General features: G+C 37.5%; 1 protein-coding gene across 3 annotated transcripts in view; it reads left to right on the top strand.

Annotated features, from left to right (window-relative positions):
* st3gal3a (ST3 beta-galactoside alpha-2,3-sialyltransferase 3a) overlaps positions 1 to 23,857 on the top strand; it is a 45,958-nt gene extending 22,101 nt beyond the window's left edge. For all 3 annotated transcript variants that reach the window (XM_084425215.1, XM_084425213.1, XM_084425214.1), the window contains 7 exons: positions 3,120 to 3,214; positions 7,684 to 7,747; positions 7,958 to 8,053; positions 8,243 to 8,429; positions 17,851 to 17,997; positions 20,960 to 21,106; positions 23,186 to 23,857. In XM_084425215.1, the coding sequence (XP_084281341.1) occupies positions 3,120 to 3,214; positions 7,684 to 7,747; positions 7,958 to 8,053; positions 8,243 to 8,429; positions 17,851 to 17,997; positions 20,960 to 21,106; positions 23,186 to 23,275 (826 nt within the window). In that variant the 3' untranslated portion in view covers positions 23,276 to 23,857. The remainder of the gene's footprint in view (positions 1 to 3,119; positions 3,215 to 7,683; positions 7,748 to 7,957; positions 8,054 to 8,242; positions 8,430 to 17,850; positions 17,998 to 20,959; positions 21,107 to 23,185) is intronic.
* The last annotated feature ends 2,947 nt before the right edge of the window (positions 23,858 to 26,804 follow it).

The raw sequence follows: 26,804 nt of genomic DNA on the forward strand, positions 1-26,804 counted from the left end.
GCTTTCCATTGATGTATGGTTTGTTAGGATAGGACAATATTTGGTCGAGATACAACTATTGAAAATCTGGAATCTGAGGGTGCAAAAAAATTTTAACATTGAGAAAATCACTTTAAAGTTGTTCATTTATGTTGGCGATTGTGCTGCATTCACTCACAAAAATACATGTTTTATATATTTACAGTAGGAAATTTACAAAATATCATCATGGAACATGATCTTTACTTAATATCCTAATGATTTTTGGCATAAAAGAAAAATCGATAATTTTGACCCATACAATGTATTGTTGGCTATTGCCACAAATAATACCCGTGTGACTCGAGACTGGTTTTGTGATCCAGGGTCACATTTCTCACTAGCGAGGTGTTAACTGCGCTGTTCTTGAAGCAGATAAACATACAGTTTTGCTACTAGTAGAGACACTGCTGTCGAACACTGTTGAGAGACGCACACACTCAGGTATTAGTCTGCTATCAATTCAGGTTTTGGAATTGGTAACGTGGGATGAGATGCGTAAGAAATCAGTCCTACAAACAAGAGCGTTTTACGAACAAAAGCCTGACAAATGTCTTGAAAAACAATATCTGAACAATGTCTTGAGGTGTGGTAACCGTAGCATAAGCGGAGTAATTGACTCCGGTCTGTTGAATAGTAAGTACATATACTAACGTGTCACCACGTCACCTTAAAATAGTGTTACCAGTTTTAATCATCTTTAATGGTATAACAAACATCTTAAAGGGGTGGTTGATTATGATTTCACTTTTCTAACTTTAGTTAGTGTGTAATGTTACTGTTTGAGCATAAACAACATCTGCAAATGTTATAACGCTCAAAGTTCAAAGCAAAGGGAGATATTTTCTTTTAAAGAAATCGTTTTTTAAGGACTACAACAAACGGCTGATAGAGACTACACCACATTCTTCCCGGGTTAGTGACATCACCAACCCTAGAATTTACATAAACCCCGCCCCCTGAACACGATTTATAGATTATCAAGACAGAATATGCTAATCAATGACTAGAAGATAACTACACATAAGCTACATAAATTCATCAACTAACCATTCAGAAATGTCCTGTTGCTTCTACATGTTGTCACTTCTTCTTGAGTCTCTCCATCATTGTCTGACTCCAGTTTGAACATAAAAGGCTAAAAGTTTTTGAAATTTTCAGTGCATATGTGTGTGTGAGGTAAAAGGACACAAGCTGTTGAAGCTCCGCCCTCTGTGCCGGGAGCAGCAGCTCATTTGCATTTAAAGGCACAGACACAAAAACAGTGTGTTTTTGCTCACCCTTAAAAATTGACAACTTTAACATGCTATATAAAAATATCTGTGGGGTATTTTGAGCTAAAACTTCACATACACACTCTGGGGACATCAAAGACTTATTTTACATCTTGTGAAAAGGGAATTATACCACCCCTTTGATGATAATTTTAAGAGGTCTTACATTTGGAGATGGACAAACAGAAATTGCGATATGGCTTGATGTGATTATTAAACTTCAAAAGTATGAATACATCCTAAATAATATGAGTGCTGCATATTTCAAAGTAGAAAAGGGTGAAGTCAAGTCAAGTCCTGAAGAAACACTCTCTGTCCGCTTGAGCAGGTCAAACCTACATCTGAAGAAGTTGAAACACCCGCTGAAACCTTCATTTTCAACATTAGTTCTGTGAAAATATGGCCCTTAAAAAAGAAGAGTGGAATATGTGCAAGAATAATAAGCTATATGAAACTCACCCTTGAGATTACAAACAGACTTTTTATCACTCTTAAAACTAGACTTGATCAAGTGGTCTACACCAGATGTCGTACGGGTCACACAAGTTTGACCCATGCTTTTTGGCTTAAAGGTGAAGACCCAACTTTATGCATGTTTTGTAAGATTCCCTTATCTGTTAAACATATGTTATTAGATTGTCCTGGACTTAATACAAGCAGAATGCTCTTTTATGAAGTTACCTCACTTAAGGATTTATTTAGTAAGATTATACCTGAAAAGGTTTTGGAATTTTTTTTTTTTAATCATATGTTAATAAAAAAAAATCTTGTATAATATGACTTGCTTGTTTGGTTTTTATTGTATTTATATGATATTTGTATTTTTGTAATTGAATTTCTACCATGAAAATAGCTTTGAATGCTGACATGGCAGTAAATAAAATAATCTGAAATCTGGCCTTCATTATGGCATGAATAGTTTAGGCGTCTTGTATGCGGTAATCCTGATACTCATGAAGGGTCGGTTCACTAACTTTTCTCACAAGCGTCGTACGCTTTTGGAAGTTGGAGCCGGTGAGAAACAGCGGGAGTGTGTGTCACCTTCACTTAGGCGGCTGGGATGTGAAGAAGCGCAGAGTATTGTGGTCATGGGAACTGGAGCACAGCGCACCACCTGTGTCATTAGCACATTACACCAGGGGTCGGGCAGCTGCGGATGACGTGACGGACGTGTTCAGGTGCAGTGAAATGTTCAGCGTAGTTTGGGCTGTGGATAGTTGTATCAGGTGGACGATGTTGACCAAAATCAGGGCGTTTCTCCATGAAATACAGCTTTGCCAGGTGGTGTTTGTGTCTGGAAAGCGAGATTAGCTGTATAAATGATTGTAGGTGTTGGTGCTACACAGCACAGAACAATAAAGCCAATTATTTGTGACCTGTTATAGTCTGTTGGTCTCTCTTCTTATATTCCTTCTATATTCTCTTCTAATATTTTGTATGTATTAGGGAACTGTAATAGTGCTTAAATAACCTGTATATTGTGTAGTTAACTACTTTTTCAGAAGTGTGTCTTGACTGTAGTTTAGCGTCTGTAGATGATGAGTATCTTGGCGAGCTCAGCTCCTTATAAGTCTCTGCTTGTTTTGAGAAAAGGTCAAGTTTAGGCTGGACTTCTTCAGACATTCCAGGGCTCATCTCTTACGAACTGATAAACACACTGGTAGCCAGTGGATTATGGGTTATGCGAGCCGCATAATCCTATCAAATATTCCACCGGTTATCGGTATCGCACGCCTTTTCTCATGTGGGCTGTGGAGTGATTAGTGTGAGACTCGTGCTTGTTTTAACTTTGTTTTCTCTCTCTGTGTCTTTTATTTGTTCTTTTAGGTTTGTAAAACCAGCTCCCATGTTCCTTGATCCGAATTTTAAGCGGCTATCAAAGATCAGCATGTACCTGCCTCCTTTTGGAGTGAGAACACAAGGTATTTCTTTCTTTGTTTAAAATCAGTTTTTATGATAAGGGTTATGACAATGATCCTTGATTTATCAGGATGTCTTCTACACTCCTGCTGTACGTCGTCGTTCTGATCTTGAAGCCATTTATGATATTATGGTTTATTGTAGGGCTGCACGATTATGACAAATTATAATTGTCAATTATTCCCTTGAAATTGTAATTGCGATCAACTACGATTATCATAATTTACATTGAATGATGTTCTGAATAGCTTTATGCCATTGTTGGAAGCGACTGCATGCCATTTTGTTATATCAAAATACAAGCTGAAAACACTCTTTATGAATTTTTTTTTTATTTATTTTGTTGCTTTTCTATAACACTAAGCCTCAAATGCCAAATATAAATTTGTATTTATTTAAAGAAACCAAACCAAAGTAAAAAAAAAAAACCTTAAAGGTGCATTGTGTAATATTTAGGAGGATCTATTGACAGAAATGCAATATCATATACATAACTATGTTTTCAGTGGTGTATAAAGACCTTACATAATGAACCGTTATGTTTTTATTACCTTTAATGAGCCATTTCTCTCTACACACACAGAGGGTCCCCTTACATCGACATGTTTCTACAGTGGCCCTAAACGGGCAAACGCGTTTCGTCACTGTTGTTCTTCGTGCAAAGAAGCTATAGCTAAAGTCAGTGAATAAAACACTGACACACAATGATGAACAAGTAACAATAATATTCATAATAACATAGTTTTACTGAATAATTAAGTAAACCTAATTTCTTAATTTATCTTTGTAAAGAAACCTCTGTCTCAGACGACGACATCACTTCCTGTCGGCCACCGTAACTTCTGTTGGGTGCAATTCGCAACCTCACCACTAGATGCCTCTAAATATTACACACTGCGCCTTTAAAATAAGCTGTAGAAAGAAACACACAAACACATCTTAAGCACACGGAATAATGTCAGTGAACTTTCTTTTTTTTGTAATTGCGCCTTTAAACGGTTACATAATTGTGGCATCCGTAATTATAATCGCGATTACAAATTCGATTAATTGTGCAGCCCTAGTACCACCTTCAGCATCATTACTCCTGTCTTCAGTGTCACATGATCCTTCAGAAATCTAATGCTGATTTATGCTGAATTATTATCGATGCTCATTATTAATTATAGTTCGTTTTAATCAATGTTAAAGGAATAAATTACATTTTAAAATACGTTCAAAATCAAATAGAAAACAGTTGTGATAATATTTCACAGTATTATTTCTAAACAAGCAGCCTTGGTGAGGATAAGAGACTTCTTTCAAAAGCATTAAAGGTTCTCAATTGTTCCCAACTTTTGACTGGTAGTTTATGTTCAGTCAAGATTAATTCGTATAGCTTTACAAACAAATGTCTGTATTTTCGTGCACATTAACATTTGCACATAACTTACAAATGAGAAAAATTAGGTAGATGTTAAACTAATGTCCACTTAACTAGTCACATGATGCAGGTGTAAGGTGGAAGCCATTTGCTCAAGGCATCGATTCAATCACGTCTTCAGTGGTTCCTTCCAGACGTTCATACCCGAAACCTTTCCACTGGCCTTCATTCATCTCTGGCCTTGAGGGTTTGTGTGTAATTACCTTCCAGCACTGATTAAATCACAAATGTGCTCGTTAAGTGATGAGTTTTCCTCAGTTTAGCTGCTTTGGCAGATGGTGTGGGATGCTAAGAAGAAAACTGTCAGCGTCTCCTCATCCGCTCTGCTGACATTTCTCAAGCCGTGCCTTTCAGCAGAAACACTTATGTGGGAATTGTGTGTGTGTGTGTGTGTGTGTGTGTGTGTGTGTGTGTGTGTGTGTGTGTGTGTGTGTGTGTGTGTGTGTGTGTGTGTGTGTGTGTGTGTGTGTGTGTGTGTGTGTGTGTGTGGGAATTACTGCTGTCTAATGTGCTCTAATGTGATGTTGAAATGAATGCACTTAAAATACTGCTCATGCGTTTGAACAGACTCCTTAAACTTCGTGCGCTGCAGACGTGAATGATACCTTAAATAGCATGGCTTTTTCAGGAAATGTGTGCTATTACTTTTCCAAGTGATCTAGGCAGGCAGGCAGACTAATAAACTGATCTGAAAATGACGCGGATCAGTGGTTTTGTTGCTGTGGACTTCACATTCAAATCCTGTTCTATTATCTTTAGCATAAAGAGCTTGTTTCCCAGTGCAAAGCCTTTCGGTTTGACTAAAAATAGCACAATGGGATTGCGCGGAAGATAAATGGCTTTTTAAACTTGGGGTTTTTCCTCATTCTTGAGTGTGTGTGATGTAGGATCTTTCCCAGGAGGCCACAGCCATTGTTCATGTTAGCGTGAGACTGTGCCGCTTTAGAAATGTCCCTTTTAATGTAATCCCACATTCACACGTAGATCTTCAACACTAAATAGCATGTACAACTAGATTAATATTGTCTTAAATAATACTACATAAACGTAGTATGCAAAAGGTGCTCAGGAAGAAGGGATGGTGGAGGTATGATTAATATTGAATCATATTATGCATAATTTTAAATTAATAAGTGGAAAAGATTGTTGTTTGGAAACAGCTCATTTCACCACAACACAAATTGAGTAATTTTCGGATAATTTTCAACACGTATATGTCGCAATATAGTTATTTCTCAGTGGCGCACCGCACATCTGATTTTGCATGCAGTGAATTATCATTGTATTGATGCATTCAATGTTATTATTAATAACATTATATATAAGCCTATAATAGGCTTTGGCTATAAAGCCGAAAGCGTGTAGTGATTTGTATAGACTAAAATCCCGGCAGGAATACATTATATGAACTCCAATTTAATTATTGTTTTAACAATAGCGGGAGGTTGCTTCAATAGTTTTTGTTTTGTGTGTAATTGTATTAATATTAGACTTCTTAATTAATTGAATGTGTTTTAGTAATGCAGCATCTTTTTTTTCTTTTTTTTTATCGAAACGGAAATTTAAATATTACTTTAGCCAAAAACCTACACGGAAAACGAAAATACATTTGGTTAACCAATTGATTTAAATACATTTTATTTAAAAATTCAACAATCAAATAAAAGTTACACAAACTTTTAAAATGTGATCTACATAAGGCAGTTTTATATAAACATTATGTTTCTACTCCAATTTGTTGGTTAACATAAATATTTAAACGATGGCTGTATGACAGACTTGTTCAAATATACATTAAATAAGGAACATAAATCTAACAGGTTAAGTCAAAATATAATGAATATGTACAGTGCTGCATGTATTTAGCACATATGCTCTTTTCTATGGTTAATTTTTTTCAAGTCTGTGGTAAATGTAACATTACGTGACCATATTGTTCTCAAGCCGTTTTATTAACATCTTTCCGTGGTTGAAACACTTGAGAAGTTACATGAGACATGATACATTTCGGTAAGTTGTAATGTATCTTTTAACATTCCTTCTGTTTATTCATCTTTAATTAGTTCTGTAATAGAGGAGATGATCGGTGTACGCTTGAGACGCTGTGTCGCTTGATAAGAGCACCAAATTGACAATTTTATTATACAAATATTTTTATTGATTTTTTTCCCTTTTGCAACAATCACTACCACACAGAAACACATACAACATTAATTCTAGATCTACATACTTACCCGCATTCACATCCTAACACATAAACACCCCTAATTGACAGAATTTTAAACTCGAGACAGACTGTTTTCACATTAAAAAGGAGAAAACGGCACAGACTAAAAGATTGAGCTTGAGAATCCATATCATTATCAATCAAAAACAAGAGATTGACATGTTTGTGGTTTATCCACGATTCAGTCAAAGCATGCCATCGGAGAAGCTCTGATTAAACCTCACTGATATCGGTTCTCCAAAACCATTTCGGGCGAAAACAAAAGTTGCTGTTTTGGCTGGTAATTTCGGTGCATTAAATGATACAGGCCCTAAGCAAAATGCATGCATTCACAGTAAAAAAACAAAAAAACAATGATTGGCTTTTTAGGCTACATTTTGAGAAGAGCTTGAGACAGTCAAGCTGACCATTAGCAGAACTGGCAACTATGTTTGTACAAAATAATAATAAGTGTTTCAGCAAAGACCAAGCCTAAACACTGCAACTTTTATTTTTTTAGCCATTTGTCTACATTATCTGCTATTACAGTAACACACAGTGCTTCAAAGCCTGCTTTTTCTTGTAATTTAGCACTATTTTCCATGATCTTTTTTGGCCTTCACTTAGATATTTTATTTTCATCTTTAGTCGATTGAGTTCAGTTGTATAAAAGCAAATGGCTACTGGTAAATGGGTGAATCTGCGACGTGGCCCATCATAGGATCCCGTACACCGGTGTCATTTCTGTTGAAAGTTATTTCTGTGTATTTGGCACAGCTCTTGATGCACTTTCTATAGTCTTTCTATCTAAACGAGTAAATATCTGTCATCTCTGTCCACAGAAAAGATCATCGATCATATTTTATCAGCTACAAATAGCTATACGCTGGGTTCAGAACTAGACAGGTAATTAACGTCCACATAAACACCAAAACACAACAGCATGCACTCCTTTTTTTCTATTACATGAACTATCCACCAAACACGTCATTTGTGTATTACATGATAAACAATATCATGTATATCAACACTTTCTGTTTTCATGCTTTCAACTTGTAATGCTGTAGAGTTGATCAGTTGTTATAATCATTCATGTTTTGTATTTGTCTCCTGCAGTTTAAGTTGTAAGAAGTGTATTATTATTGGCAATGGAGGCATTCTGTTCAACAAGTCCTTGGGCTCCAAAATCGATCAATATGATGTTGTTGTACGGTAAGTTAAATAAAATCAAAATTCCTTTCACTACTTGATATTTGGCATATTAACAGAAATCAGTTGTTGTTTCAGAAGGGTAACAAGTTAATACATTTGATGTATGATTATGAAAAGAACCATTAACATTTAATAATGTTCACTGATGGAATTGGATCTCATGTTGATACATTTGTCCTCATGGTTCAGACTGAACGAGGCTCCAGTCGCCGGGTTCGAGAAGGACGTGGGCACGAAGACCACCATGCGCATCACCTACCCTGAAGGAGCCATCCAGAAACCCGAGCGCTACGAGAAGAGCTCGCTTTTCGTCGTCTCCGCCTTCAAACCCATGGACTTCAAATGGCTGCGTCACATGGTGTACCGGGAAAAGCTTGTAAGACATGCAAAAACTTGACCACTCATACAGCACATGACCAACAAGCTCACAAATAAAAAAAAATTTATTATTAAATGTATTTATCAAATATTGTGACCTAATTTGGTTCATTTGCATCCGTATTCTCAGTTCCATTTATAACATGTTTAAGTCTATTCCACAGTTTTTTCTTTAAAATAGCTCAGAAAATGCAAAAAACAAAACAAAAAGAAAGTCGTCTGATACCAAATCAGTCATGCATATTGTAAAAGATGATTATTAGATGTAGACCTGCAGTACATGTACCAGTAGGGGGCAGCACAGTGTGTGCTCTGTACACTGACATTAAATATAAGTGACAGGGATCAAAAAACAAGACTTTGTTTTATTGCTGGCCTAGTTCTTGTTGTTTATATTACTTGCCCCACCAAAAAAAGACTGAGCATTTTATATTTTTAGCTACATATTTTATTCTTTTAACATAAAAAACGCTAAAACATATATATATATTTTTTTTTGTTCACAGTTAAAAACAAGCTGGAAATTATACAGCTATAATGTAACTATAAATATCAAGCACTTTTGCTGTAACAGGGATGACGTTTTTTTTGTAGGTTTCAACACATTCTTACTGATGCTTTCAAAACTATACAGTCATCTTTGCAGTTTTGCTCTGTTAGGCAGCTAGATAACGTTATCTTGGTGTCATAACACCATTGTCATAACAATGTATAGAAGAGGGATGGATTTACAAGATTGATGAGTGTAAAATTGCTGAATCCAATTTTAAGTGGAAAGCAGACCACTCCTGAAACTCAGAAGTTTGTCAGCACAGGTACCCATGAAGCGGCATTGGCGTTGTGGAGAGTAGAGCCGGATGAGGCTTTGTGTTTCATGCAGCTGTGCGTGAGACGGCCAGTGTAGCGTTTCCTCAGGCGACTGACAGGAGCTCAATGATGTGCTTAATTGTGTAATCTGGGCTGCAGAATGGGCACCTTGTCTCCTGGGTTTGGGTTCAGTCAAGCAGCTCTTTCTCGGCGTTATCTCCAGAATGCTAATGAAAATGGCTCACACATCTGGTCTCTGTTCTGCTTGAGGACCGTCTCCCATGATGAAAGCTGACTCTAGTTCACTCAGCTCAAGGACATTTCCGCATTATTTGGATCCCCGGGTCACAGCGCTGTAATAAAAGTCACCAACGTGTAGCTGGTCGGCAGGAGTTGCTTGTAATATTTCTGTTGCCACACTTTTAGCACTGCATTTTTCAGTGAATCTATATCCATGCACAGGTTGTGGGAGAGCAGTTCTGTATGTTTGACTGTATCCTGATAGGGTTGATAGTGGCTGGGATTTGTTGATGCGTCTTTAGAAAGTCTCCATACAGGACCTTTTCCCATGGGCCGCAGCTTGACTTACTCTTTCTCTAAAAACACAGATAACGTGCCTTCTATATCCTACTCCATTAGAATTCCCACCGCCAGCCCAAAAGCCATTAGGACTAAGAGAGAATTGTAGGTTCGGAGAAGAGCGAGAAACGAATCTCTTGAATATGGTACGTGAGTGTTCTTGTGTGAAAGGGGTCCTGAAAAAGAAATAATATTATGGCTTAAATGAAAGAAAAAAATCTCAAAGATCTTGAAGTCTTAAAAAGTCTCGGTTGTCACGTGTAGAGAAAAATGGAGGCATTCTGGCAGATATGAGAGTCTTTTAATAAGGCATCTCTGAGATAAAGATACAGCATCTCATGACTTTTCCTTTTGTCAGTAAGTGCACGCTTTTTTCTTACATCTTTCCGTAAGAATCTGTCACTAACTGATTTACACGACTGCTCAAAGCTTGGGATCTCTAATTATTATTATTATTATTATTATTATTTTTAGAAGTCCAAGTCCAAGGCTTCATTTATTTGATCAAAAATACAATAAAAACAGTAATATTGTGGAAAATTACAGTTTTTTTTTTTATTATTGTAATATTTTTTTAAACTGTAATGTATTCCTGTGATCAAAGCTGAATTTTCAGCATCATTACTCCAGTCTTCAGTGTCACATGATCCTTCAGAAATCATTCTAATATGATGATTTGCTGCTCAAGAAACATTTCCGATTATTATCAATGTTGAAAACAGTGATACATTTTATACAGTTTATAATGAGGAAGATATTTTAAGCTATAAATAAAAAAACTTGGTACAAAGACCTCTTATGTCAAAAAATCAAGGCAAATTTGATTTCTCATGTCATTGCCCCTTAAAGGGATACTCCACTTTTTTTGGAAATAGGCTCATTTTACAACTCCCCCAGAGTTAAACAGTTGAGTTTTACCGTTTTCGAATCCATTCAGCCGATCTCCGGGTCTGGGGGTCCCACTTTTAGCATAGCTTAGCATAATGAATTGAACCGGACAAGACCATTAGCATCTCTCTCAAAAAAATGAACAAAGAGTTTCGATATTTTTGGCTAGGAACTATACTCTCATTCCTGCGTAATAATCAAGAAACTTTGCTGCAGTACCATGGGTGAAGCAGGCGTAATGATATGATGCAGCGCATGCCGCCTGATAATAGGCTACTGAGCTGGGGACTATTATTAGGTGCTGCGTCATATCATTACGCCTGCTTCACCCATGGTACTGCAGCAAAGTTTCTTGATTATTACGCAGGAATGAGAGTATAGTTCCTAGCCATATCAGCCTAGAAAATCGCAACTTTTCCTTTTCCGTCGGTCTTAGTACACGATGTAACTACAGAAGAGTCAAGTTTTAAATAGGAAAAATATCGAAACTCTTTGTTCATTTTTTTGAGAGAGATGCTAATGGTCTTGTCCGATTCAATGATCTATGCTAAGCTATGCTAAAAGTGGTACCGCCAGACCCGGAGATCGGCTGAATGGATTCGAAAACGGTAAAACTCAACTGTTTAACTCTGGGGGAGTTGTAAAATGAGCCTATTTCCAAAAAAAGTGGAGTATCCCTTTAAATATCTTCTTTTTTTAATTTTTTTTTATTGTACTGACCCCAAACTTTTGGACAGTAGTGTACCACTACTGTTTAAACGACTATTTTCACGGTGTAAATGCTGCTTCAGACTACAGTGTAAAGACAGCTGAAGACAATATTAATCAATTATGCTTGTACATTTTAAACAAGGAATATACTACAGTAACTGTTTTTTTTTTGTTTGGTGTAAACTATTTACCATTTGGGGGTATTTTGTGGGGGGGAAAAAACACTTTGATTGTTTGAACTAGATTTTTATTGTATTTTAGTTTTTGCAAAATTGGTATTTTACTCTTTAATTTGCATTAAAAAGTCTTAAAATGGTTTTACGTTTATTTCTCTTAAACATTCAGCTACTCTGATTGTTTCAAGATAGATTGTTTCATGCCATAGCGTGCGTTTTAAGTAGATCCATTACCTATTACTGCCAAAACAGTGATTTACTGAACAAACTGAACAATAAATGAACCAATTTAAGTCGAATTTGGGTAATTTTGCATAATGATAAACAGACTTAAACCGAAAACTTCACGGCTAAGACCGGTGAAATGAATTCTTCAGATAATTGTTTTCAGTTTAAACGTCTCTTCCACTTCGAGAGCATTATCCGTCACTGACCCGTCCATGTGAAGCATTCGTTCTCGTCCTACTGCATGCTACAATCACGGCTCTAATTTACACATGAAATTGAGCGGAACGTGTTAATTCGGTGAAGGTTTTGAAGTGTGCAGTCCGTCTTGTAAAGATTCTTCCGTTCAGAACATTCAGTCAGGAATACTGATGAGGATAATTGAGAGGTCAGAGATGAAGTAGATGTGTTTTCATTCGTGTGTGTTTATTGGCTGTAATCTTAGCTTGTGTTTCCTTGACTTGAATCTTTGTTGATTTGGAGTTAAATTGCAGCCATGTCTTCTGAAAGCAAAAGAACGGCCAAGATATCTTGTCGTAAATGATGCATCAAAACAGCTAAATCATCGGTTGTCTTTGCGTGGCCTGTTTAGACTAATGCCACCATATGTGAGATGTTAGCCCAGCCGGAGATCTGCCGAGTTGTGTCAGCTGTCCTAGTTGTGGACGGGTTGTAGTTGCTGTCCTTTTGCTTTTGTCTCCTCTTTGAAAATCGGCTTCAAACGCGGCCATACGGTAAAGTAAACATGAGCTGGTGGACAAGGGGTCAATAAAATAACTGCTGTTGAAGAGAAGAGAAGAGAAGAGAAGAGAAGAGAAGAGAAGAGAAGAGAAGAGAAGAGAAGAGAAGAGAAGAGAAGAGAAGAGAAGAGAAGAGAAGAGAAGAGAAGAGAAGAGAAGAGAAGAGAAGAGAAGAGAAGGACCGTTGAAAGAACATTTCATGACAAGAAGAAAATACTGAATTAGAGAAGATAAGATACAGTTTTACTAAGATCATTTAATGTGACTCAAATTTAAGAACTTTAAGAATTAAAGAATTTAAAGAATATATTAGAGGACTTGATTTGACTCAGGAATAGAAGAGAAGGAATATCGCAAGAGCATTTGAGAAGATTAAAAAATGATTGAATTTGAAAACAATATTCAAATTGACTTGACGTGACTCCAATTTGAGAACATTCAAGACGGTTTGATATCTAGATAATAGAAAATCTGCGATTTGATTTGACATAAATAGAACGAACATTTAAAGAACGAGATTGAAAACGGATCGCATTTGAAAAGGTGCGATTTACTTTGACTAAGAGGACTTGACTCAAATTTGAGATTGTTCAAGGAGGTTTGAGATCATTTGAGAACATTTAAGAAAAATAGATCGAAAATCTGATTTGATTTGACTCAAACAGAACGAACATTTCAAGAACATTTCATAACATTAAAAAAAGATTGCATTTGAAAAGATACAATTTTATTGACTCACATTTGAGAACATTCAAGAAGGTTTGGGATTATTTGAGACCATTTAAGAAGAATTTGAGAAGATTTAATTTGACGCGAGAAGAGAAGGAACATTTTACAAGAAGATTGAATTTAGAGAAGAGAAGAGAAGAGAAGAGAAGAGAAGAGAAGAGAAGAGAAGAGAAGAGAAGAGAAGAGAAGAGAAGAGATTCATGAGAAGAAGAAAATACTGAATTAGAGAAAATAAGATTCAGTTTTACTAAGATCATTTAATGTGACTCAAATTTAAGAACTTTTATGACGAATATATTAGAGGACTTGATTTGACTCAGGAATAGAAGAGAAGGAATATCGCAAGAGCATTTAAGAAGATTAAAAAATGATTGAATTTGAAAAAAATATTCAAATTGACTTGATGTGACTCCAATTTGAGAACATTCAAGACGGTTTCATAACTAGATAAATAGAGAAAATCTGCGATTTGATTTGACTCAAACCGAGCGAAGATTTAAAGAACAAGATTGAAAACTGATTGCATTTGAAAAGGTACGATTTACTTCACTTGACTAAGAGGACTTGACTCAAATTTGACATCGTTCAAGAAGGTTTGAGATCATTTGAGAACATTTAAGAAAAATAGAAAGTCTGATTTGATTTGATTTGACTCAAACAGAACGAACATTTCAAGAACATTTCATAAGATTAAAAAAAGATTGCATTTGAAAAGATGCGATTTTCAAATTTGAGAACATTCAAGAGGGTTTGGGATTATTTGAGGACATTTAAGAAGAATTTGAGAAGATTTGATTTAACGCGAGAAGAGAAGGAACATTTTACAAGAAGATTGAATTTTGAGAACGTTTGAGAAGATTTCATTAAACTCAAGAAGATTCAATGTGACTATAATGTTTGATTCGACATGCATGATTTATTTTCTGGTGACACATCCTAAATATAACTTTTTTTTTTCTTTTTCTTTTTTTTTTTAAACCCTGGTGAGCTCATCTATTCTGTCATCCGGAGCCTTACTAAACATGCAGCCTAGGAAGGAACCGAGCTCATGTCTATAAATCATTAGATGCTTTGTATGACATGTTCGGCGTACACACTGAGACACAATAGTGTTTATGATTGTCAAGTGTCTTCAGAGTCTGGTGATTCAGACATGAGGAGACCGAGGGTTGGGGGTCAAGGTCAGGGTCAGCGACCTCTACCACTCCTCAGACTCCTGCAGAAAGCCTCAGTGGTTTATGAATGCCACAGTGTGTGTCAGCCCACTGGAAACTGATGGACTCTGTGATAAAGTCTGCGACTCGCACCTCCAGAGTGCCAGAGCGACTGAGAGCGGCCATTGTAGTGCGTGAGCCGTAATGGCTTCCACGGCCCCTCTGAAGAGCAGGCAAACACACGCCCACAGGTTACAGGCCAGCGTCATCGCTCAAAAATGTGTCAGGAACTCTTTTAACCAAAGAAAGAGAAGTTTGGGGCTAGAAACCAAAGGGTTTGAGGATTACCCATCCGGGGAAGTATGTGAGTGTGTGTGTGTGTGGATGACATCGGATATGACCGAAAGTAATGACTTTGACCGATTTGTTACATTTGATTCAGCTCATGAGTCTTTTTCCGATTCATTTAAAAATGTATTTATTTGAGTAAATTAATTGAGATGTTTACTTCTGAAACAGAAGTCAAATGTTCTGGAAGTAATCAATTAGTCATTCATTTTCTCAAGAGAGAAATTGAGGTTTAAAGATAACAAGGTTTTTTTATTTTTTTTATTTCGTCAACCACATTGAAAAGACTAAAAAGAGACATGACAATTAAATTATTTTCAATTAAAGCATATTCTTGATAAATGTATTATTTATTGATTTGCTTGTTCACTATATGTATTCATTCATGTTAGTTAGTTAGTTAACCAGTTTTTTTGTTTGTTTGTGTTGTGATAATGACCAACTAACTATATATTTAACCTTTACATAAGATTCATAATTCATTTATTAAATTATGTATTAACCAGTTACTATTACAGATTTAGTTGTTTGTTTGTTTGTTTGTTTTGTGATAATGACATTTATCCCTTTCATAAGATGTATTTATTTAGTTATGTACTGTAGATAACCCATCATTATTACAGATTATGATTTATTTATTTTGAGACAGTGACAGGCTAACTGGACATTCATCCATTATATGTGATTTTACAATAAAACCTAAAATAACCTGTATTTTTATGCGTATAATGAATAACTAAATTGAGAAGAAATATATTTTTAAAAATGTAAAGAAATATATTGCCACATTGTGTGCTAAACACTCATCTTTTTTTAGCTTAATTTTAAGTGTTTTTTTATTTATTTTTTATTTGTATAATCGAGAAATATTCAGGAACTAAGTTTGCTGAAAAAGTTATCTATACAGTATATATATATACACCCACTCCTGGGCAAAAAATAGCCTTCCTTACTGTATATGAATAAATTATAAAAAATGATAAATAAATGAATAAAGTAAAAAAAGAACAGCATTTATCCTCTATATTTATCCTCTATATATATATATATATATATATATATATATATATATAGGATACACACAAACACACACACACACACACACACACACAAACACACACATATACGATATATCTCATAATTTTGAATTAGACCACTAGCTCACACTAGCTCTATACATTCAGCAGTGCAGAAAACACTGCGCTCAGATTAGTTTTCCGTTTGTTGCTACGGCAGTGTTGAGTGACCGTGTGTGTGATACAGCACAATAAGCCATTTGGACGGCACTATCAGGCGGACACACATCACCAGAGTTCAGAGTTCGTGATCATTAGTCAGCTCTTTTCTTACGTGCAGGTCTGTTTCCAGCAGCTCGGTGACAGGTATCAGAGAAACTCTGCGTACAAAGGCCTCGTGCAATGTAGGAGGAGGATCCTGCACAGGGTGATTGATACAGGGTCTTCCTTGCCTTTCTGGCTTTGTTTGCGCTTCTTGTTTTTCATGGGGCTTTTAAATGGCCCCTCTCCTCTCCACGGTGCCGGGTATTGTGTTCACCTCTCTCTGCCTGAGCAACGTCACATTTTCCACCTGTCTGTTTATCACTCTCGCCCTGTGAGTCTCAACAACACATTGCCGAGCGCTCGCTGAATGTTTGCCACTTTATCTCTCGAGTTTTACTGTGGTAGGGTAAAAAAATAGATTTTTACCTTTGCTTTCTGCATTCTTAATAATGCTGGTCAGACTTTTACATCATGACTTATTACTGTAGTGCTGAATTTTGAATGTTATTTTAAGAAATGTTTCGTACAAACTGCTTTGAAATGGCATTGATTGTGAACACGCTACCAATCAAAAGGTTTGGAGTCAGTAAGTTTTCATTTAATTCAGCAAGGATGCAATGAATGTGTGAGAGCAAAGACATTTATAATGTTACAAAAGATTTTTATTTAAAATAAATGCTGCTGTTTTGAACTTTCTATTCATCAAAGAATACTGAATTTATTACCGTTTATTATTAAGCAGCACAAGTGTTTCGACATTGATATTATTTTTTATCATGTGACACTGAAGACTGGAATAATGATGCTGAAATTTCAGCTTTGATCACAGGAATAAATTACACTTTACTGTATATTTAGATAGAAAATAATTATTTTAGCTTAGTTTTTACTGTATTTTTGATCAAATAAATGCAGCCTGGTTGGGCAGAAGAGACTTTCAAAACCATTTAAAACACCAAACTTTTGAATGGTAGTGTAGAAATGAATCACAAAAGCTTTATAAATACAATGGCTTCATTCAGTATCTTCTACATAGCGAATGCCTCGAAGTTGTCATGAATTGACTGAATCAGTTGATTGGTGTAGACGGTTGTAAGGGAGGAGTTTGTGCACATCTTAAACGAGGCTGATGGCGACTGATAGTTGAAGTGTGTGTTATGCCGAGTCACACATGGTTTGTGTTGCACCAGAAAACCACAAGTAAGGCTCTCTGGGTCAAAGCACTTGTTGTTTTTGTTCAGTTTTGTGACCCACTGTAAAGCCCGTCCCTTCCTTGAAAAGAAAACACAAGCTTTGTGCAGGACGCAATTACACGGCGTGTTTATTTGTGACTTTCAGGATTGGGATGCCGTTTGATGAAATCCCACCGGAGTTGTCAAGCGTAGTTACGGCTTCTAGCAGTCACTCTCTCCCAGGTGTGTCCGTACGGTCCTTGTTATTGGTTGCAGGTGAAGTGGGCGTCCCACGGGGAGAGCGAGAGGTCCGTGTTCGGGCACGCTCTTGGCTTCGAACGCAGCGTCACCCTTTTTATTCTTAATATCAAAGTGAGCGGATTATTTACTCAGCTGAGAGCGTTATTCAGCGGCTGCGAGTGGCTGCTCTGTGTCAGTTTCCCTTAAGGCCTTTCCGCAGTTATAATAGCGTATTCACAGAGCAGGAGTCAAAGGAGTGTTTGAAAAGAAAAGCTGCTTCTGCTCACCATCAGAGAAGTCACGCAGGTTTGGCTATTCATTGCAAGTGTTCATTCAGCCGTGTGTGTGTTGTGTTCTTGATGTCTTTCAGCGGAGTATGGAGGGATTCTGGAAGTCCGTGGCACGTTTCGTTCCCAGAGATCCAGAGGACATGCGGATCCTGAACCCGTACTTCATCCAGGAAGCGGCCTTCAAATTCATCGGTCTTCCACATAACAAAGGCCTCATGGGAAGAGGGGTGAGGAGCAAACACGATAATCATTTAAGCAGTCAGTTCATGAGAAACCCAGCATTCATTGCTGCTATTAAAGTTGGGGCAATGGCAAGATAGCTATGAAAGCATAACCTCACCAAAGCCTCCAAAACACATGAGCTCGCACAGCCAGAGCAGAGTCTGCAATACGTCACAAGAGAGGGCACTGTTTACTCCTGGTATTAAAGGGTTAGTTCACCCAAAAATGAAAATGATGTCATTAATGACTCACCCTCATGTCGTTCCAAGCCCGTAAGACCTCCGTTCATCTTCGGAACACAGTTTAAGATATTTTAGATTTAGTCCGAGAGCTTTCTGTCCCTCCATTGAAAATGTATGTACGGTAAACTGTCCATGTCCAGAAAAGGTAATACAGACATCATCAAAGTAGTCCAAGTGACTCCAGTGGCTCAATCTTAAGTTTATAAAGCGACGAGAATACTTTTTGTGCGCAAAAACAAACAAAAATAATGACTTTATTCCACTATTCATTTCCTTCTCTCTGGGCCCCGAGTCTTTTCACGTAGTATAACTGCGCAGCGCATCTGGGTTGAACGTCATTTTTGGGTGAACTAACCCTTTAAGATGCGTTTTGGTCGATCGGATCACAAGTAGACGAGGGAGACACATTCCCGTTTACACCTGGTGTTTTAATCCGTCTCTTTTGTCCACTTTTGACCACTTCTGTCCTGATTTCTTCAAGGGGAGGGTCTATGGGTGGGTAAATGAATGGGTTTTTTCAGATCTTTCAATCTAATAGACAAAATAAGCTCATGCAATTTACATATGAACGTGAAAGGAGACGACGGAAAAACATACGGAGAGCATCAGCTTTAGTTTCTGCTCTGACACACACAAGACCAGCCGAGTGTGTGTTAGACATCAGGAATGGAGAGAGAACATTGTGCTTGGTATGTTTTTCGTCTTCAAACCAAACAAAAGAGTTAAAATAAATTGAATGGCATTTGGCAACACAAGTCATCAAGCTTTTATTAATATGATATTCTAATGTCAATCTAGCTTACTGCAACGTGCAACAAGTGTCTCATAACAACAGAGTAATGTTTTTAGTATGATTGTTTTAACCAAGTAAACCCAGAGAAAGTGACCTGGATGAGTAGTAATTCAGCACTCACGGCTGTTTAATTAGAATGAAATAAAATAATTAGATTTTAAGTGATCAAACGTAACTTTACGAAGTTCAGGGAAGGAGGAGGCGGGCATTAAACCTGACTTTAATTGTAAGATTAACATAAGCAACAAAACGAAAGGACTTTACAAAGACTTTACTCGTAACTTTACAAAGTTCAGGAAAGGAGAAGTAACATTAAACGTTACTTTAATCATAAGATAAACATAAGCAACAAAACTAAATATACAGCAGCATATAAAGCATAATAAAAACAACAACATAAAGTCCCAGGCTCTCGGCCCCGCCCTGCAGCGGGTCATCGTTATTCTTAGCGGTGTCCCAAATGAGGCACTATGCACTTATACACTATGTACTTATGCCCTATGTACTCAACCGTGTAGTGTATGAACTTTATACGTTTATTTTATCTTTCAACATCGGAGTCTGATAGCCCCTCCCCCTCCGTTAGGTAATTAAAGCTCCCTCAGTTTGAGTGCATGAAGTGTCCAACGTTCCACACGGTTAAATAAGTGCATCATCCGGGAACTTAAAGTGCACTTTTTCTTATTAGAGTTTTCAGTACGCACTACTCGCAGTATTTATACTACAAAATGGCATAGAATAGTGCACAAGTACGCGATTTGGGACACAGCTCCTGACTATATGAGTCCCGCCTGATCCAGGGTCTGTTTATCCTCTGCTGTCATGGAGACGAGTGTTTGAGGGGCTCGAGCTGTGATGCGTTTCCTGTTATCAGCATGCAGGCGGAGTGTCTGGAGCAGGATTAGCCTAGAGAGTGTCTCACTGTGGTGATAAGACTTTCACCATGACTCTCGTCTCCCCGATGGATCAGGTCGTGACTGGATGATCCTTCTCTGCTGATAAACACACACACACACACACACACACACGCACACGTCCTGCTCTCTATGTGTCTCTGATAAAGTCAGTCACACGCTGCATTATCTGCACTGAGGTGTGTGAGCAGTGCACTCAACAGTAGCGTTCAGTCCATCCATGGCTGTTCAGTGTTGCACATCCATCTTCAGTCATGCTTTTAATCTTACAATTAACGTATAGTAATGAATAAAAACTTGATTGTTTCATCATTTAATAGAAAATGACTACTTGAGTATAAATGCCTGATGTTTTTCCGGTTTACTTAGACTTTGTGCAGCTGAATTATTTTGCTCTTATGCATTACTTTTGCACAAACAATATAGTTGCAAGTTATCCACCTTATTTTGCAACATGTAAGTAAGCTATTTTCTGTGAATACACGAGACTTCTGATTCATTAGCCTCTATAGGTAATTAACTAGAAGAATAACAAAGTAAAAAACCTATTTTCACTACAAACTAGTACGTTTATAATTATGACAATACATTGAAATAATATGGTATGAAATGCCAGTTTGCAATATCAAGCAGCACAATGTTTTGTACAGCTAAAAAAAAGCTGGAAGCGGATGAGACCGGAAGCCAGACACATTCAATTTACAAATGGTCGTGAATAATTTTTATTCTTTTGAGTGAAATTGGGTCATAAATTGGTCTGAATGAATCATTTATAAAATGGGTTCTCTGAAACATTTACTCATACACTCACTTACTCATTCATTCACTTACTTAATCTGAGTTGATAATTTTGAATGCCAGTTCAGTCTCAAAAAACTCTATTTTTCTTAATGTGTCTTTAACTTGAGTCGTTTTCTATAAAGGTATCTTTGCCTGCCTGTATGACTAGTGAGTACTTTATATGCTGTCACTGAATACTAATCTACTTGTAATGCTAAAAGTGTTTTATCTCCTTCAGAATATTCCTACACTGGGGACTGTTGCAATCACAATGGCCCTCCATAACTGCGACGAGGTGGCGGTGGCCGGATTCGGATATGACATGAATTCACCTCGTGCACCTCTGCACTATTACGAGAAGCTAAAGATGTCTGCAATCAAAGAGGTAACGGCACCACACTGACCTGATCTTAATGATTGCTCAGTTCCAAAACTAGCTGCTTTACTATTCGTATTAAAGAGCAATATTTGGAATTGATATTTAGGAAAAAGTTTACCTTTCAACTCTAACATTCAAAAAAGAGGAATTCACTGCTTTACCCCAATAGATTTGTGTCACTTCCAGAGGCATTTTTACCTTGAACCCTGGTGAATTTCTGACACCTGTCTTGTCATAGTTAACAAAAATGTACTAGTTTTGGTATCTAAGAAGAGTAGAATATAAATGTAAATGTGTCTGGTCGATGGTCTTTGGGAATATCCCGTCCGTTGAGTCACATCCACAAACGGGTCACATGACCTCACGGCTGCCGCTGCTCTCTGTTCCAGGAAAATGCAGAAACCCGAGAGGTTAGAGTAACGAGCCAGTCTTGTGTGCGTGTTCTCTGCAGTTTCACTGTTGATTGATACTGTAGCTTGCCAAGCTATTCTTAAAGTGGAGTAGTCAGATACTACAGGAAACTAACGGGCAATCAACAATAAGGATTTCTGCTAGTCCAGACCTGTAGTTTTACTTGCCCCATCACAAAAGAATCATCAGTTTTTATTGATAGCAACATATTTTTTATTTTATGTTTTTGCTAAAAAAATATATCTACAAAGTTCTGTCATGCAACTCTCGATGGCACAGGCTGATGGGTCCTTAACCCAATCTGCTTTCAATCACATCATTCTCTATAGAGCACAGCTGATTGGTTCCTGCTGTATCAGTAGCCAATGACCTCACTGTTTAACCTTTAAATACTGGTCAGCATTCAGAAACCCTCCACCTTACCCAGCTCCACCTGTATAGATCTGCTACGGGTAATTCATGTATGCTATATTTCAGTGGTTCCCAATTCCAGTCCTCGTGACCCACTGCTCTGCACATTTTGTATGTCTCTCTTATCTGACACACTCAGTTCAGTTCATGGAGTCTCTCCTAATGAGCTGATGATCTGGTTCAGGTGTGTTAAATAAGGGAGACATACAAAATGTGCAGAGCAGTGGGTCACGAGGACTGGAATTGGGAACCACTGCTATATTTGATTGGTTGATTTGTTTATTTAAGTGTCAAACACCATGGTGCCCAGCCCTCATGGGCTTATTAGACAATACAGTAACAATTATCTCCAGATGCTATATATTGCACAGCAGCAGCATGACTTGCTCAAAACAGCTTGTCTTGTATGAATTGGCAGTAGCAAGTCTCGTATTTCTCTGCAGCAGCAGTAGCAGATCTTTTCAGATCTATGTATTGTATTGTAACTTAATCATTAACTCATAATAAATTCATAGACACTTCTGCCAGACAATGATGGCATATGATTGTTGGCCAGTTAGAAAACATTAGATTGATGACAAATCATATAACTAGTTCTTTCATTGTTTCATCATCGGCCTCGCGCTCGGATTGATATGGTTAAATCTACGTCATTGTTCGTCACTGTGTTTAGTTTACGGTGTAGAAAGCCTCAGGACAAGCAGAGCTGCTCGCTGTATGCGGTAGACCAATCACAACAGACTGAGCTGTCTGGCCAATCAGAGCAGAGTAGCTCGCGGAAAGGAGGGATTTAGAGAGATTGATTCAGCTGACGAGTCGTTTGAAAATCATTGAAAATGTGGTGATGTGCAAATGTATATTATGAGGAAATCAAACTGTTTTTTTTTTACCTTTGATGCATGTAAACCTGTTGTAGGAGACTCCAAAACAACATTAGGAACCTTTAAAATAGCATAAAAGGGCCATAACTACTTATTCAACACACCCATGTTGTGTGAAACCAGCTCTATTGTCAGGTCTACTCTATTGTCATTGGTGACTTGTGTATATATATTTTTTCATTGTGTATTTAGCATGTACATTTTATATCTTAACAAAAGTAAACATGGATGATTCAGCTTAAATTACAAAAAAAAACCTTCTTTTGTGGGTTGTGAAAACAAAAGCAAAGCTGCATGTGCAGACGTCATGTCTCTATTGAGCGCAGCACCGTTTACTCCATTGTGCTCTTTCTGTTTCTCTTTTTCTCTCACACACACCCAGTCATGGACACACAACATATCCAAAGAGAAGGAGTTTCTCCGGAAGCTGGTGATGGGGGGCGTTATTCAGGACCTGACCAATGGAATCTGACGTCACATCCCCATCATACGGCCGATTGCTAGTATTATTCACCGAATCAAAGTGGTGACTGTCATCCCAGCTGATGGACTCTCACTAACGCGAGCAGGAGGAAGTGACCTCGCATCAAATGCTGGACAGTATCCATGGCAACCTCACCTCAATCATGGTAACGCTTGATTTTTAGGATGCCTCGTAGACCAGAGTCCGTCCCTACGCGCTATAGCGCCCGACAAAGACTGGAAACGTGCTGCTTTCTCCTGTCTTTTACGCCACAGCAGCTGCTGTGAACTGGATTTAGTATTTATTTTAGACAGTATTTTAATCGCCGTCATTTAAGATGCTTTATTTTTTAAGCCAAGACAACTTTAATGCTTTGATACTGTTCTCTTCAATCTCAGGCTATGCACATCAGCACAGTGCACAACTACACACCACAAATGATTGTCACCTAATGATTTTCTGCTGCTCTTCTGATGTGTGCCATTCAAGCAAATCAGTATGCACTTGTTTCCTGCACCTTCCACATGTATATCACTCTCCGTGTGTAACCTGATCATGAGACCAGATTAAAGTATTGTCAATATTTATACATTCAGTCTGAAAAGGGCTTTTCATTTCAATTGTTGACTGTGTAATAATTCAATGTGCACTGTGTAATCAAATGTCATGATTCTCGATACCAATAATGATACGACCTATGCAGTAAATATTTTAATAATTACATTTAAAAGTACAAGTTTTTCTAAATAAATTAATCGTATTACACGTACTAGCGTGCAACAGACCGGTTCTGGGAGAAAAATCCACAGGGGAATTAATTTTAAGCTACGGTGTTAAAACTATCAGCCTGCATTATTTCAACGTATTTTTTAAATAATCACAATTAAAGCTGCTCTAAGCGATGTTGGGTGACGTCACTTCTTGTTGACGTTTGAAGTATTGTCAAACAAAACGGAGGCTAGCTCGACCCTCCCTCCCCCTCCCTTCCGTGCTTCCTGAAACAGTCATGAATTCGGGACTTTGTGCGTTCCTTCTCCTTTTCCCTCTTCTTTGCCATTTGTTCATCGGAACGTCGTCTCTTTGGTTAGTCGTTGTTGTTGGAGGTCTAGGACATCTCTCCTCTAGCTAACTTCCCTCTTCATGCTTCTCCCCCTTCATGTGCACGCGCACTAACCTCCCCACCCCCACCCCCACCCCCAAATCATTCTTGTCTGTGATTGGCTGGAACACTGTTTGTTATGTTTCGTGGTCCAGGCTGGGCCAGTTTGTTTTTGTCGTGTTTGCGGAGCCTGGGCTGTCTACAGAGACCGTGTGTTTTTTACAGTGTGTTCAGGGGACAGGCAGCTAGCGGATAGTGAGGAGATGTTTGCTGGATGTGACAAAAAATGTTTCGGCCTAGAAAACGAGTGACATGGCTTAGAGCACCTTTAACAGTGGAATTTCTGTTGAAAACTACAGTACCCATGATTCTGCACAGAAATCTCCACCAATCAGAGAATCGAAGCAAACTAATTGCACCAAGAACTCTCTATTGCAGCCCACTCCCATTAAGCAGTGAAAATGATGTGTGTGTGTATAAAGGAATTGTAGTTCTTTCCCTCATTTAAGCTTTTATGTTCTCATTATGTTCTACCTCTGGCTGGTTTGATTCGTGGCTTATAATATAAAAAAATTGAACAATGAATGAAAAAAATCCTTTGTAACCAAGGCTGCTGAAAAAGTGGACCGGCACTGTTGCACTCTGTCAGTCATATTGAACATTGAAAAGCCAAGCTCTGCCACTGATTGACTATCCAATGTTCTAAGAAAGTTATTTCTGAATGTTCTCGGAACGTTCAAAACATCCCGTTTTTTAAATGTTTAGAAAACGTTCCTCGGTTATGCAAACATTAAGGGAACATTCCATTTGATCATTCTTCAAACGTGATGGGAATGTTACTTTTTGAATGTTCTCTGAACGTTCTGAAACGAGCAGTAACATTTAAGAAATGTTAGACGAAACTGTTTCATTAATGACATTTTGAGAACATTGTTAAATGACTTGGAACAAACATTCTATTAATGTTACTGGAAGAACGTTTGTTCATGAGTCGCCAGAACGTTCTGAGAATGTTCCCTGTTAGCTGGGATATATCTTGGCGCGCTGCCTGTATTTATGCTCATTTTACTGTTACATGATTGGAAAACATCAGCACATGTTTATGGACAGCTCATGGTTAGCATTTAAACTTCCACCTGATCAACCTGCTTTTTTCAAACAAACAGCTGTGTGTTTATGTGTTGGCGGAAGCTGCTTGCCTCATGACTCACGCGTGCGGAGGGCTTTCAGGGTCCTTGTGCCTAAAGGTTAATGGAAGTATTGGGAATTTTTTAAGGGTCCTTTCTTTCAGACGGCGTTCCTGGAAATCCCTCAGTACGCTTTCCGGGATCAGTATCGTTCCCGTCTCCCGACGCTCATCCAGACAATCTGAGAGCGGAATCCACCTCTTTCCTTTATTTGTGTCAGTCTTCCTCTGGCATGAAGTTCTGCTCAAGGCTATTGAGAATCATGCAGCGACATACAGAATGAGATTGTAGTTATTCATGTGTGGCTCATCAGATGTGTGTTTACTGGTCATACTGTGTTCATACTGAGGCTTTGAATCTGAAGACACTTTCAGCATGGCTGTGTGACACACATCCTAACTCACAATCCTATCCTGTTTTAATAACCATAACTTCACTTCATAGAACTAGGAGGTTTATGTAATACAGCCAGTATTGAACCAGCCTGTAGTTACAGAAGATTACTTTGGGTCTGTGGCAGAAATGAGCTTTCATGTTTAGAGGCAGCATTGGCCACTTAGAATTGTTTCTTCTTTATTATTTATTATTTATTTGTATATGTTTCTTTTTCTTACACAAAAGGTCATTCTTTAATGTAGTTTTCTACTCCATTAACTTGTGTAAATTTAGCTCACCAAGGCTGCATTTATTTGATAAAAAATACAGTTAAAACAGTAATATTGTGAATATAACTAATAACTGTTGTTATTAAATATTTTCTATGTGAATATTTTTTAAACTGTAACTTATTCCTGTGATCAAAGCTGTCATTACTCCAGTCTTCAGTGTCACATGATCCTTCAGAAATCATTCAGATATGATGATTTGATGCTCAAGAAACATTTCTGATTATTATCAATGTTGAAAACCACAACACATTGGAAAACTTTTGATCAATGTAATGTGTCCTTGCTGTATAAATGTATTATTTTCTTATAAAAAATATATATTTTTGCAAGACTTTTGAATGGTAGTTTTTGTCAGAAAAAGAAAAAGATTTCATTCTAAAGCCATTTTTGCCCACATGTTTTGAAATGTAAGTGCATTACTGTGACTTGGTGGCATTTTCCTGCTGGTTTACTATAATAGACCGTGTAGAACATGAAGAAAAAAAAAGACTTTTGATAGCAAATTCAGATGGATTCTAGTGAATTACGACTTAGTCTTTGAAATGAAGCAACCCAAAGTACTCCCTAAAATCCTGAAACGCTGT

Source organism: Rutilus rutilus (assembly GCF_951802725.1).
Source record: "Rutilus rutilus genome assembly, chromosome: 12".
Lineage (NCBI taxonomy): Eukaryota > Metazoa > Chordata > Actinopteri > Cypriniformes > Leuciscidae > Rutilus > Rutilus rutilus.